The 15,399-nt window shown below is 32.9% G+C and overlaps 1 protein-coding gene across 4 annotated transcripts in view; it reads right to left on the bottom strand.

Annotated features, from left to right (window-relative positions):
* Positions 1-10,385: 10,385 nt before the first annotated feature.
* Positions 10,386-15,399, bottom strand: part of NiPp1 (nuclear inhibitor of protein phosphatase 1) — an 82,478-nt gene continuing 77,464 nt past the window's right edge. For all 4 annotated transcript variants that reach the window (XM_090372119.1, XM_090372118.1, XM_090372120.1 and 1 more), the window contains one exon: positions 10,386-10,847. In XM_090372119.1, the coding sequence (XP_090228245.1) occupies positions 10,491-10,847 (357 nt within the window). In that variant the 3' untranslated portion in view covers positions 10,386-10,490. The remainder of the gene's footprint in view (positions 10,848-15,399) is intronic.

Below are 15,399 nucleotides of genomic sequence, written 5' to 3'. Positions count from 1 at the left end.
ATCCATAAAAAAGTCAAAAAACAATGTTTCTGGGGTGGGCGAACGGATTAATTGGATTTGCATTAATTTCAATGGGAAAAATTATTTTGGTTTGCAAATGGAGTCAAAGAACGAATTAAATTCGTGACCGGAGTGTACCACTGTACATGTTTGAACATTTCTTTTTTGATTCAATCAATTCAGCGAGCACAGTTGCGAGTGCTGCACAAGCATGAGGGAAATTCCAACTTACAGTGTTCCATGGAACACGAACATAACCCTTACGTAAGTCGGGGAGTTCCTGTATATATATATATATGATCGACCACCATTTCGCAGACACCCTGGAACTGGTCTACGGACTGGGGTCTGCAGATCCCTTGTGGGTCCGTAGACCCCGGTTTGGGAAATGCTGGTCTAGAATGTTTTATATGGCTTTCATACCATTTGGAAAATCATCCCTGAAAGGGTTAAATAGAATATATGGTAATATATACAGTACTACTCAATACATTATGTACCGAGAAATATTAAGTAATTTATTAGGCACTGCTTTAAATGCTCCACAATATTGAAATATTTGCCTTTCAGAATTCCTTTTTGTAGATAACACCATCTATAGGATTAAAACCCAACACACTTTTAAAAGTATAAATTTTCTTTATTCCACATATAACAATGACATCCACTTTACACATGTTATAAAAACCCATAACTATTCTCTTCCAGTTGGGGAAGGGGATATATCCAAAATACATTTTTTACATTTTGTAAAATAAAATTAAAATATCCCTGCTCAAGTATTTAATTCTCTTTTCATTAAAATTTTTTTATGGAAAAGAAATTATTCATAATTATTTAAAATGGCATCTTTTATTACTTTACTTAAGTAAAATCAAAACAAATCCTGCCCTCTACTAATTTATTAAAATAAAATGATAGGTGGAGGCATTTTGAGTATTCCAGTTTTTTTAAATTGAAACATACTATTAGTATTTATATGTACATAAATAAAATTACTAAAAACTTCTTTTATGATATTAAAAATAACCTATTGGTAAAGAATGCCATTATGGAGCATCCCAATGTGCTTTAGCCAAAACACATGAAACTACTTTATAAGTTACACAAAAGAGAATCATATATTTCATATACAAAAATAAAGTGCAAAGTCTTTAATGGTCATAAACTTAGGGAAAAAAAAAAAAAAAAACTTGCCAAAATGAGTCATAAGTAAATATTAAAATAGTGCCTTTTTATTGTATTTGTACCTGGTTAGAATGTTTTATATGGGTAATTAAGTTCTGAAAGGCATTATTTGCACTGCACATTGATAAGGAGTGTGCAGTGAAAGACACAAATATACAAATTAAAAATTAATTTCCAAAATACTTAACTTTATAGCAGTTGATTCCTTCCCTCCTTTTGATTAGTCAAAGGACATAATTACTATTTATATACTGATACGGCTAAGGATTACAAAACAGTTCCGTTGGATAGATTGCAAATAATCAGAATGAAGTTCATTTAATTATATATTAAAAGCAAATCTACTGGCAGCATTTCAGTTAGGATGCATGCTTCAACATTTTTGTTCATATTTTGATGTTCAAGTTGGTCCAAATTTTGAAAGGCACATTAATAATGCTAAAACTGCTGGCTGCTATTTTAAATCTATTGGTTCTACCTGCACAATAGAGTGCAGGTAGAACCAATAAATCACACACAAAGTATTTCACACAGATGTGAAATACCATGTGTTAACATATTTTTAGATCATCATATATGTGAAAGCTGAATATAAGATCCACACTTCAGCCCAGTGTTTCATATCCTGTGTGATCAAATGTTATCAAACAATCAAGTATGAAACACATGTAATGAAATAAAATAAGACACATTCATTGAAAGGACATAACACTAACTGCACGGTAATAAATTAGAATTTATTCACTTATTTGTGAGTTTTGCATACAAATAAGTTTAATTTATTACTCTAGAGTTATGCTGTTATACTTTTATAAATCTTTCATTCACAGCAATTGCATTTATTATTATAAAATTTTTAAAGCTGCAAAAAAAAAAAAAAAAAAAAAAACACAAAATAATAAAATCTGCAACCTTTAGAACCATAACGTTTCTATAGGTTGCAGAAATTGTATTATGGAAAACTTTTAATACAGTTCAATTTCCAGCGAGAGAGAGAGAGAGAATTAGGTATTATGGAAAATTTCTTCCAAATCATTAATAATAACAGGTAATGAATGTGTGCCATACAACATAACAGGAAAATTATGCATGTCAATATAAACAAGATAAAAAACACTGTACAAAGTCTCACTTCGTTTATGTTTAGAAGGTACTTAAATTTACTTCACATATGATTTTTTCTACTGTTTTCAATTAACTATCATGTTTTTACACTGTGGTAACCATAATATCAATGGATGGCACTTGTTTTTAAGGATCCATGTAAAAAAAAAAAAAAGTGATACTTTCTCTATTTTAATACTATTGCTTATTTAGTAATCATAACTGCACAAAATGCAAAGGTTGTTGCAGCAAAAGTCTATTCATAGTAAACAAACTGCAGTTAAACATGCAAAAAAGGGAAAAAAAACAAAAACAACAGTAGAAATGGAAATGGCAGTGATGTTTGCTTGATTATGTAGCACTAAAGAAATGGCTCTCTCACTAATATCCCAATATTTAGACAAGCAGATGGTCACACTCTTTGGTATGTATTCATGAGTTTTCTGCCACCCAGTGCAATTTTCTCATACTACAGTAACCTTTTGATTTACAAACAGTAGGTGCTCCTGAAATTATAAATCGGGAGGGAGTTCATAAATTGGGAGAGAGATTTTCTCATAGATACAATGATACGAGAGGGATGTGTTTCAAAAACATGACAACTAGAAGAACCATAAGATTTATATATTTTCTGACAACAAAATAATTTTTTTTTTAAAAATGATTTTAAAATAATAACATCTTTATGCATTATACAGTAGAGGTGGCCTGCATGTCAGGAGCATACTTATGAAACATATGAGTGCAAGAAAACATTCTGGCTTAAGGAAGTCACTATAGCACTACAGTTTAGCCCAAAGGTTCCGAATTGTTATGTGCAGAGGATGGTTGATTACAAATGATTAACCCTACCCCACAGTCAAATTTCAATATGATTAATGAAACTCTGCACTTTTTGCAGCTGAAATAAAATTTCAAAAAGCTGTTTAGTTACTTGCTAGCAACATGAAAGACTTTGTTAAAAATAGCAAATAGTTTCTGCAGGCAATAAATTAACTATCCTAAACAGAAGTCGCTTTTATATAATAGTTTATATATAGCATCATGGTAATTTTGAACTTTCAACATATGTGCCCGATGTTATGTTTTAACAAAAATGTATTTTACAGTGTGCTATATTTAACTGTAAGCTTTATATTTAACACAACTATGTGTTGTATATGAATGTGTTAAATATGTTAAACCATACATAAAAGCTGATATTATTTCATTCTTACCTATTTTACTTTTGAAAGGTGATGCTTTATGAAACTGTGGAAAAGTCTGCAAGATCCTATTCACGAGATTATATAAATCAGATGCTTGGAGTTCATCACAGTGTTGGACTTCATAACGACATAACTATAGCTAAAATGTAAAGTGATCTAAGCTATTTTCTGTGATGCAGAAATCAGAAGTATTATTAGTCAACATCCTCTCAGCACCAATACATGATTATCAAGAACTGAAACCAGCCGACCGGGCTAGCCGGGTGGGTAAAGTGCCTGCCTGGCAACCCAAAGGACGCGGGTTCGAATCCCGCCTCGGGATTTGAACTGAGTACTGCAAAAACCTTGGGAGGTGCATTATGGCCATAGAAGCCGATGCGCCAACAACTACAAAAAAAACAAAAAAAAAAAAAACTGAAACCTCAAACTATTCACTATTCATTATTTTTGAATAGCAAATGGTTTGATGAAATAATCTTTGTGCCCAGTCAGTGTACACAGTGTTAAAAGATGCTATAACATAACTGATTATCTGTTGCACTCAAATTTTGTAATATTATAAATGGATAAAGAAAATCATATTAATAAATAACGTAATTACTGTTTTCTTACAAATTAAAATGAATATACTGCTGATACTAGAGCAAATTTTTATTTCAAAAGGAAATACTGTTACCTTATGTGAGCAGAAAAAAAAAAAAAAAATATATATATATATATTTTTTTTTGTATGAGGTTTCTATATTCACCTTTAGAATGTCCTTGCAGTCTTCCTGCTTAATTAAAGTACTAGCATCACTATGGCAGAATTCTGTGTTCGTTGCCTCTTGAAGTGAGTGTAGACACTATTTCTTTTTGATTTTCAGTCCTTAATTAATTATGTTTATTTTATCCTTTTACTTTTTTAAATTTATTTTATTTTTCTTCCATCACGGTAACAGCAGTTCCTATTTAACAAAAAATAGCTGTAGCGAAAACATATTTCAACAATATGTTCACAAGGTAAAAAAACGTTGAATCATTTGTGATAATTCTGTTTATGTTTTTGTTATTTAATGTACCAGGAGATATGTTTCTTTGTTAATATTTTATGTAATCAGTTCTATTCTATCTCTAATTAGTTTCATTTATCTTACCTGTGTCAGATGTAACAACTGTTCCCTTTCAAAATATCTTCAATAAATGCTGTGTTAAGCATTTATTGTACTGTCATGGAGGAAAAAGAAGCAAGGATTTTAAATATCCACTGTCTCAAATTCAGATATGTAAATGTTATGTGGGGGTGATGTGAATCTTACCTAAGTATAAATATAGGGAATAAATATATATATATATATATATATAATAGGCTGGGAAAATTAATAGAAGGTAAGAATTGTAGGACACATAAATTACGGAGTGTTTTACTAGGTATGGGATGAGAATGTTAATTAAAGTAGTGACTATAATGGAATTGAAAATAAGAACGCCCTGGGGGGAGGGTAGAAGGGTGACCCCATCAAAGGCAGATTAGCAGGTCAAGTTCGATACAAGGGCGAATACATCGGTGAATTAACGGCGATAGATGTCAAACTGTAGGGGGGCCGAATGACATACATGGAGAGTTCAGTCACTGTTCTTTGGGGAAGGAGTGTCCGTGGAGAATGAGACCATTGCCAAGGGGGATGAACAGTTATGGATATTAAGGAAACAGCCAAAAATAAGGTACTATAAGTGAATAGAATGAAAACCATGGGTTGAGTGCACTTGTTCGAATTACAAGAATGACAGGTGCTATAGGCATGACCCAATGGAAGTAAGGATTAGTGGGGCGATGACAAGGAAGGTTCTGGAAACTAGAGAAAAATATACTGTCCTCATCCATGAACATATAGTCATCCAATGAGGATGGGGGCCCTGAACAGGTAGAAAGCCAGCAACCGAATGAGGGGAGGATGATGTAGGAAGGAGAGGAGTGATTGGTCAGAAAGTGAAGTTAGAGAAACAAAGAAAAAGGCAGGAAAAGAGCAGGAGAACGAGGAGAGAGGGCGAAGAGAGAAAAAAAAAAGGTGCACGTCCGAAGTAAGGACATGGATGAGGTGTGCAGTGGGTAAGGTTAGGAAAGGAGTTATGAAAGTGGGGTAGTTCAGGAAAAGAATGTGAATAAAAATGCAGCAGGGAAAGCAGAGTAAGAAAGAAAACAGAGAGAAAGGGATTGAAATAAGAATAGAAGAAGGCAATTCTGCTTAAGCAAAGAAGAGTGATTCAGAAAGGAAGGGAGATAGTCCGGTAATTCTACACAACCACTTGGAAGACTGCAGGACATAGGAAATCCAAAGGAGGAAGCCCATCGAGGTAAAGGAAAGAAGTATAACAAGGACAGAGAATGTAATTTTTTTTGTTGATTATAAAAGGAAAGAATTAAAGCATGTGAAACTTGATGAGTCGTCTGTACCTGAAATTTATATTGGACAAGTAATAAGTAAATATAACCAGTAGATTTTAAAAACAAGAGAATTCTATTGCTAAATTAATAATAGTGAAAGAGGTTAAAGGCTCAGTAAGCCCTCGATGAACTAAAAGCCTTGGTAATATAAGAGTGTAATCCTGGATCATAACTAGAGAATTTTAACAACAGTGAGAATGCTATGTCACTCCTACTACATAAGAATATAATAATATGTATAAGCACTTTAGGCACCTAACATAAATATAAGAGATTGAAAAGGATTGTAATTCCAGGATATAGGCTGTATTGTAGATCTTGAAGGTTATAAATTTACATATAAATATATAGGTATCTTAATTATCTGTGTAAAGAGGTTAAAGAAATGGTATAAGAAACTGAAGCCATATCTTTTATCCTAGAGCAGCCATGTGTACATATAGAAGAAGCAATATAAATTGCAATTATACTTTAATATGTATATGAATGTCAATTAGATGTATTATATGAAATTCCTTAGAAGTGAAAATTAAATCTGTATTTTTGTTTACCTTACCAAATGATTTCTATTAATCTAGAGAAACCACACAGCCGAAAATACTCAATGATACTATCTTGGATGGGAAAGTAAGCAAGAAAGCCTCAGAACTGAGATCTCCTGATCTAAGTAGGCAGTCAGATGATAGGGGGCTTTGGGAGGTTGAGGCACCAGCTGGATATACAATACAGTTATGTGTATGTAACAGCTACCTATAGGGTCCCAAAGAAAGCTCGGTATATTAAGTAGGCCCAAAATTAAGCTTATCAAAGCCCTTGGATATAAATAATAAACCAAAGTCCCACAAAGGTGAATTCTACAACACATTATCAGTGTCTCCTAACATTCATTTACCTATGGAATCAGAAGGCAATGGCTACTCTACAATTTATTGATGTGCTGGTGGAAAATACAGCTCATGCATAACAAGATATACCACACAAAACACTTAAGTATGCAGGACAATTTTTAAAGTATAAAGTTGTGTCATTAGTGGGAATGACTTCTACTGGGATGTAACTTGGGAGGCTTTGTTGAATGAAATACTGTCAACTATAGTGATACTGAAGGGAGAAAATCATAGATGGCTTTTCGAAGGTGTTGTTACCTTGTAGAGCATTTTAGGAGAGTGTTAACAATGGCAGGCCCAGAACCTTGCATAGGATTATTCCTGCCATAACACTGTCCTGCTATTGCTGATCTTATTTGTAGGTTTCTTTGAGAATGTAGCAGCAGCAGCAGAAAATATCTTCAGGTGGGCAGGAGCAGCAGTGCGTAGCACACGCTTCTTGATTAGACCGGGGTTCGAGCCCGTGAGCCACCAAATATGGAGGATGCGGAAAGGTTAGGGAATGACCACCACATATCCCCGGAGCGATATGGCCTTAGTTGCTAATGCTCCTAAAAACCAAATAACAACAACAACAACAACATAAAATATCTGTACACCTATGCATTAATGTTATTTACAAAATAAGATGTCACTAATGTAATACAAATATATAGGCAAAATGTGTATTAAGTCAAAGAATGGATCAGATGAGAATAGGTGTTATTTGTATAGTTAGCTAATCAGTAATCACTTAATAGTTTTCAAAAGGGGGGGGGGAGGGCAATGAAATGGATCATTTGTGGCAAAATTAGTGATATCTAGTTCTTGTGCGATAATTAGATAGAAACCATGCACTTAAAATATGGACAGATGTTATTAATAGAGGGGGGGAAGAGAATGAATATACAACACCTGACCTTAGAATCAGCAATTTTGCGATCACTGGCAAGGTGCTGAACAAAATTACTGTAGTCACCTATATGAAGTGACCATTGCTATCACAAAGATGAGAAAGGTAGTAAGACATTAATGAGAAAGAAGGGTTCTCAAAGCATTATCAAGATCAGATCGTATATTCTTATATATTTGTTTACAGTGGTGGACAAAAAAACTGCATCACCTTAAAAAAAAGTAACATTTGTAGTGAAACGTATAAGATGTTGTTTGATTACAGTCATTTTGTTTGTCACAAAGCAAAGGTATTGCATCAGATAATGCTTCTATTGCACTAGACAGTGATTGTATCAGCCGTTTCTATAAATACGGTGTTGGAAGGGTATACATGCTCATTAGTATCCTGTTTTGCGGAGGTGTAAGCATGGCTTCATATGTTCAGTTGGCACCAAGAAAAAAAAAGTGTAGCTGTTGCTCTGTTCTAGGAAGGGCTTTTTACGTGTGCTATCACTGATAAAATAGGCTGCCAACCAGTCAACAGTATCCCAGGTGCTGAAATTAAAGCGTGAAACTGGTGATGTGAAGAGAAGACCTGGATGAGGCTGTAAGAGAGTGACTACGCCTTCCCAAGATCAATATCTAAAACGGCTATGCCTTCGTAATCGCCGTGCTAGTGCTCCTGATCTAAAACTGGACTCTGAGATGGCCTCTGGTATTGAAACAAGTGCATGAACTATCCAAAGACGGCTTTCGGACATTATGTACCAGCAATTGAAAATTGGCTTTAGATGGACATAATGTCATCTAACGTTGCTCAGAAGAAGCCAACAAGTAAGATTTAGCTGCAGGAGCATTGGGCAACTGTGTATCCAGAAGTTGATTAACTCCATGGCAGATTGTTGCAAGGCTGTAATTGCAGCTCGAGGAACAACAACAAAATATTGAGGACTTATTTTGCTGATTTACAGTACATAATACTATTACGTTAACTTGTCTTTGGGAAGATATTTATGGCAATTAGGTGTATCAGGTGGAGTCTTTTTTATTGAATTTTATTCAAGAGATATATATTCCATCTAACAAATGCATTTCGAACATTTCTAAAACCCACAATGCAGTGCAAAACACATTATTTGCAAAATTCACAAGTGATGCAGTTTTTTTGTCTGCCATTGTATTTTTAGTGCTTGTAATTTTAGTACTTATTTTAATATAATTTTATTTCTACAGCAGTTTTATTTTATGATGTTATTGGTCTTGCACCTATTTTAAAATCTTCTGCGTTTCACTAGGTATGAAAATTAAATTATTCAAATTATTCTCTGGCAACCCTGTACAATCAAGGCTTATTATAAGGAATGGCAAATTAACTAAATGATTCATATTTATCGATTATTCTTATGTTTGAAAAGCAGGCATAAGTTCTCTTTCACCACACACACACACACACACACAATTATAGCATATGAAGACATGTTTCTCAAATAAGATAAAATCGCCGCCATTTAAATGAAAAAATAAATGACTTAGATATAAATATAATAAATTTTCATTTGGATTTGTAGCTTTTATTCATTTCAGGATGATTTCCTGATATTATATCAGAAAACCACAGCCATGAGATATATTAGCTGCACCACTTAGTTATGTTTGGATAGAAATCATTAAATGAAAACTGAATAATTTCTATCCACATTATTCACATTTGAATGACACAAAGAATCTTAGACATAATAGTTACCTATGCGTAAATTTTTCATACACTAAATAAAGAGGAATTAGCACTAATAATATAACCAATACATAATTTGTAAGCATAAAGTTACAAAAGAAAACATAAATTAAAAATATATATATTTAACTATCATGAAAGAAAAGTTCATATAAGCAGAAGAGGATAAATGTAATATAAAATATGGCAATATAGTAATATCACATTCAAAATACTGAGTCTTCTTTTTTAAAAATCAATGATGATTTTAATCAAATGGTGTAAGAGTTGCATTATAAATAAAAAAAATTTAATACCTTAGGGCCTCAAATATGATAAGAACATAAATTATTTTTATGCAGTGAAGTATCACTCTCACACATTCTTACGTAGACAGAAGTGAACAACTCTACTTACTAATCAGATTTACTTAAAAAGTCAAAAATGGTATACTGAAATCTTTTAAGTTACAGTTATTATTACTGCACAGTTTAAAATATATCTGCTGATGAACAATCTTGGTAGTAATTCCTATGCAGTAATATAAGTTGGAAAACCACACAATTTCAATAAAATTTTCAAATAGTGAGAGGCCACCACAAAATACTTTTTTTTAAGACTACTTCACTACTCTTGCACTAGTAATATATTTTATAAAAACTATTAAAAAGGGCAGTTTTCAAATTATATTTTAAATTTTCCAATGTTAGGAAACAATTTGTGTTACTTGCTACATATGTAAGATTCACAAATTAGATTTTTATAGTAATAAAATTTAATAGAGTAAGGATTTTTGAAAGCTTGCACCAAGTTCAAGTTTTTGGAATGAAAAGTAATTTATAAGGAAAAAAAAAAAAAATAAAAATAAAATAAACAGAAATTTAAAAAAACATTACAAAATGTTTGGATGCTTTTTGATTTTGTGAAAGTTTAAATGAAAGAATTTAAGAAAAACAAATAGCAGAATAAAAATAAAGGCAATGAAGTGAAAGGAGGCTGTTTATTAAGAAAAAAAAAATTGTTGATATGCATAATTGCTACAGAAAGAAAACACTGTACAAGAAAATTATAGGCTCTGCTCTTTCTCACACCTATACCAATAAAGATGGTGTAGGCTTTTTTCCTGGCCAGGCTTCCTTGGCATATTTTTTCTTTTTTGGTTCCGGAGGGATATTTTCAGGAACAGCAGCATGATGCGCAAGGGCAGCATTATAAGCAGGTGTTTCAATTGCTGGAGTAAGATCTACATCAGGAGCAGGATCTGGTAAATGTAGTCCTAATTTGCTTGATAATGAGGAAGAAAATAAAGGACTAACATGACTATATAATCCTAGATCACCACTTAGTCTTGTGTATTCATTAGCACTATATGAATGTCCACTTGAAGGTTTGGTAGATTCTGCATTTAATGTAGGCCCAAAAAGACTTGGTGTGTCTATCTTCTGTCTCTGAAATTTGAACATTAAGAAAATAAATTTAAAAGAAAACAAGCAACAGGTTATTTCCAAACTGTATTTGTGAACTTTGATATAATTTGTGTGTGCATGTACATATACATATGATAATTTTAAGAAAGAAACTATTAAATATTAACTATAAAATACTGGATAAGATCAATGCTATTGGAATCAACTAAACATTGCATCTCTTGAATATATACAAATTTATTTAAGCTTATTTAATAACTGCTTGAAATCGCCATAGTGGCACAAACAAGTGTCTGAGAATACTTATGATATTATTACATTCCTTCAGCAATAACATAAGTGAAATAATATTCAAATATATCTCTCAAATGTTCAACAGGGTTAAGATCTAGAGAATGTAACAGCTACTAGATAGTAGTGACAGAGACATCAAGCAAAATGTATAGTGGCATTACTATCCTGAAGCAAGCATTTTGATCAGAGTAGAAATGAATAACTTGCAGGATGTATGTAGTTGCTTAATATGATTATATACACATTATAATAATTTGCCATGGCAAAAGATCGATTCTATATAGAAGTATTACCTAATAATAATAATTATATATATATATATATATATATATATATATATATATATATTAGTAATATATAGAAAGTGTACAGGAGAAGGTTATTACTTTGGAACCTACAGTATACATGAAGAGTTAAAACAAAACTAATATATAGAACTAAAAGAAATTAATATAAAATGAAATAAGGTGAAAGCAGTTAAGATAAAATAACACATTGCCGTATAACGATAATTTCGATGTCTTCTTCAGAGGCCATCCATTAAAATTATGAGAAAGAAGGCAATACGTAGGTCACTGTTTCCGAAATGGTCTGTATGCTTGGTAACACACGTGAAATGAATTTGAATTCAGCAGCAAAAAAAAAAAACAGGGCCGAATAAGGTATGCCAAAAATTATATGTAGAGCATACAGGTTAGAAATGACCTTACAGAGGTGGGAAAAGATCAGAACAACTGAAGTAGGAATAAAAAAAGTGAAGAAAAAGCAAAAGAATGAGAGGGTAACGAACTTACCTTTGTCATGTGGTTCAGAAAATGTTAAAATGGAGTCTGTCAAAATAGTCTGTTGAACTAGCAGTCCCAAGTGTTAGAAATCAGAAGTGATAGACATAAAAAATATATTTAAATAACTAAGCTAAGCTGGAGGGATGTGTGAATATATATAATAATGACGTGTTTGGTGATAAATGTAAATTAAATACATGAAGGACACACTTCCCAGGATAGGTGAGAATTTTTAATAACTACAAAGTATCAATAAACAGAGGCTAAAACTCTGTAAAAGCAAAAGACAGTTTGGGTAAAGGAAGGAGGTAGCATCTCGATTTTGCGTTCGTAAAATTAATGGCTCATGAGAAATAAGATGCAGAGGAAAGTAGAAAGATAAATGAAGTAGAGATAATTAGGTGGACTCGGGTAGTAATTCCATTCCTGTAGATAGGACCCTGAACATAATGTTCAGGGTCCTAACTACACCTTGAACATTATGTCCAAGGTCCTATCTACATGAACGGGATCAGCCACCCCGAACTACCCGAGTCCATCTAATTATCTCTACTTTCTTCTACCTCTACATCTTATTTCTCATGAGCCATTAGTTCTACAAACAAAACATCGAGATGCTACCTCCTTCCTTTACCCAAACTGTCTTTTGCCTTAACAAAGTTTTAGCCTATGTTTATTGCTGCTTTGTAAGTTATTAAGGTATAACTGTTTTTTGAAAGGTTTAAAGCTGATTTTCAGCTGATATAGACCATACTTGAAAATCAGCTTTAAACTTTTCAAAAAACAGTTATACCATGATTTGCTTAATTTCTGTTTTAAGCTCTCTTACCATCATAACATCCCCATTGAAGCCTTCCAACTATGGATTAATTCAGTGCTAACTATGATGCTACATTATAAGTCATCGTTGCCACATGTACAACCTAGAACCCACTGCTTTACGTACCATTGTCATTATTATTACTATTTTTATGTTAATCTAATTTAATTTCAGGTTACCCTTTTACCTTGCTGGCAGTCAATTTTTTCCACAGTAATTAGACTTGACAGGTCAGCACCCCTACTCAATATAACCATTTGTCTATATTTCATTATGGTTGCTGGGTATTTCTACTAGTTATAGTAGAAATACCCAGCTCCACAGCCCAGTTTAATACTTTTTCTTGCTTGCTTAGTCGTTCAGTAATGTGATTATATCCTATTATTTTTATCAATATTATATATATATATAAAAATAATGTGTAGTTCATAGAATAAATAGTGTCTGCAAAAATGGAAATGAAAAGTACACAAGGTGCCAGAACTAAGAGAAGTTTAAGGGATAGTAAAAAGTGGAAGTGAAATAGTGGTTAAACAGGTGAAAGAATTTGAAAAACCTAGTGTAAAAATGAACTGGGACTAAGGGGAAGGGGAAATATATATACAAGTAAATAAATAAATAAATAAATAACACTATATTCAGATATGGGAGGGCAATTTTAGCAAGAGGTCGAATCAGGGGATGGCAAATATGCAGAATCTGAATATAGTAGATGAAAATATGATACATCGCCAGGAAATTTATCAGAGGACTACTCCTGACCATGTATCAGGCACTGCATTTCCAAACTTGTCTGTAGTATTAGAAAAGGAGGGGCAAATATGTGACCTTTTATCGTAATAATAGTAGACAAGGTAGTCCCTAAGCAGTGTAAAAAATGTAAATGAAAATAAATACAAATATATACAAATTTACAAAAGTGTAATGTGGAATGCATGAAAAAGAATAGACAAACAAATGGTATAGGGAATGGTAAATTCTAGGGGAGGGAAATCGGAGAAAAGATGTTCAAAAAAAGGCAAAAATAGCAATAGGATTAAGGATAGACAGAGCGTTCATATCACTCTCATATTGCACTAATAGTTTTATGAACGAGAAAAAGATAGAAAAGACAGTATAAAGATAAAAAGTGTAGAAAGTCATTAAAAATACCAAACTTACTGGGTGTGTAAGGCCCAATCTTAAAGAAACGGTTCTGGCATAAGCAAGCATTAATAAAAATGGGTATTAATACCATAGGCTTGTAGAGAAGAAGGGAAATCGAAACCAAAACTAAAAGTCACCTGGAGTCATTCAGTAGAGCGGAGAAGCAAAGAACACAACCAAGATGCAAAAGGGAGAACATGACAAGTCACCGAGTTTTTACAGATAGGGATGACCTCTATCGTTGAAAAAAATTATGGGAAAGATGCCTAAAAACATGAAACGTCAGACAGAAGACTGCGGACATACCAAAATGTGAAGGAATATGCGAAACAGAAAATAGAACAAGAATAATTCCGAACTACAGGAGATAAAATTCGGTAAAATTTAGATGATCAGATATCAGGGTTTGTAGATTATGGCTCCAAATTTCCAAGATGACAAACTGCAGTAGAAAGAGAAAAGCACAGTTAGGCACATCTGCAGTTGATTGGAGGTTTAGTGAATCCACTGAAGAGCATGACAAAAAACTTTTCATGGAAACATAATTAAAACATAATTTCCTATGTTTCATGTTTTTATGTCATCTTTCCCATAATTTTTTTTAACGATAGAGGTCATTCCTATCTGTTGTTCTAAATCTATAAAAACTCGGTGACTTGTCATTTTTCCCCTTTCGCATCTTGGCTGTGTACGTCGCTCCTCCACTCTACTTAATGACTCCAGGTAACTTTATAAGTTTTGGTTTTGATTTCCCTTCTTCTCTACAAGCCTATGGTATTAACACCCATTTTTACTAACGTTTGCTTATACCAGAACCCTTTCTTTAAGGTTTGGGCCTTACATACCCAGTAAGTTCAGTATCTTTAATGACTCTTTCTACACTTTTTATCTTTATACTGTCTTTTTCTATCTTTTTCCCGTTCATAAAACTATTAGTGCAGTACGAAGGTGATACGAACGCTCCGTCGTCTATCCTTAATCCTATTGCTATTTTCGCCTTATTTTGAACATCTTTTCTCCCCTTCCCCTCCCCTAGAGTAAATTCTAGGGGAGGGGAATTTACCATTCCCTATACCATTTGCTTGTCTATTCTTTTTCATACGCTTTACATTCATTTGTATTATATTCCATATTACACTTTTGTAAATTTGTATTTATTTTAATTTACATTTTTTACACTGTGTAGGGACTACCTTGTCTACTAGTATTCCAATAAAAGGCCGCTATATTTGCCCCCATTTTTCTAATACTACAGACAAGTTTGGAAATGCAGTGCCTGATACATGGTCAGGAGGAGTAGTCCCCTGATGAATTTCCTGGCTATGTATCATATTTTCATCTACTACATTCAGATTCTGCATATTTGCCATCCCCTGATTCGACCTCTTGCTAAAATTGCCCTCCCATATCTGAATAGTGTTATTTATTTATTTATTTACTTGTATATATATTTCTCCCCCCCCCTAGTCCCAGTTCATTTTTACATTAGGTTTTTCAAATTCTTTCACCTGTTTAATCACTACTTCAC

Source organism: Mastigoproctus giganteus, chromosome 4, assembly GCF_048544385.1.
Source record: "Mastigoproctus giganteus isolate SK-2022 chromosome 4, ASM4854438v1, whole genome shotgun sequence".
NCBI classification, from domain to species: Eukaryota; Metazoa; Arthropoda; class Arachnida; order Uropygi; family Thelyphonidae; genus Mastigoproctus; species Mastigoproctus giganteus.
The sequence above is the reverse complement of the archived record's forward strand: the minus strand, read 5'-3'. Positions and strand labels throughout refer to the sequence as shown.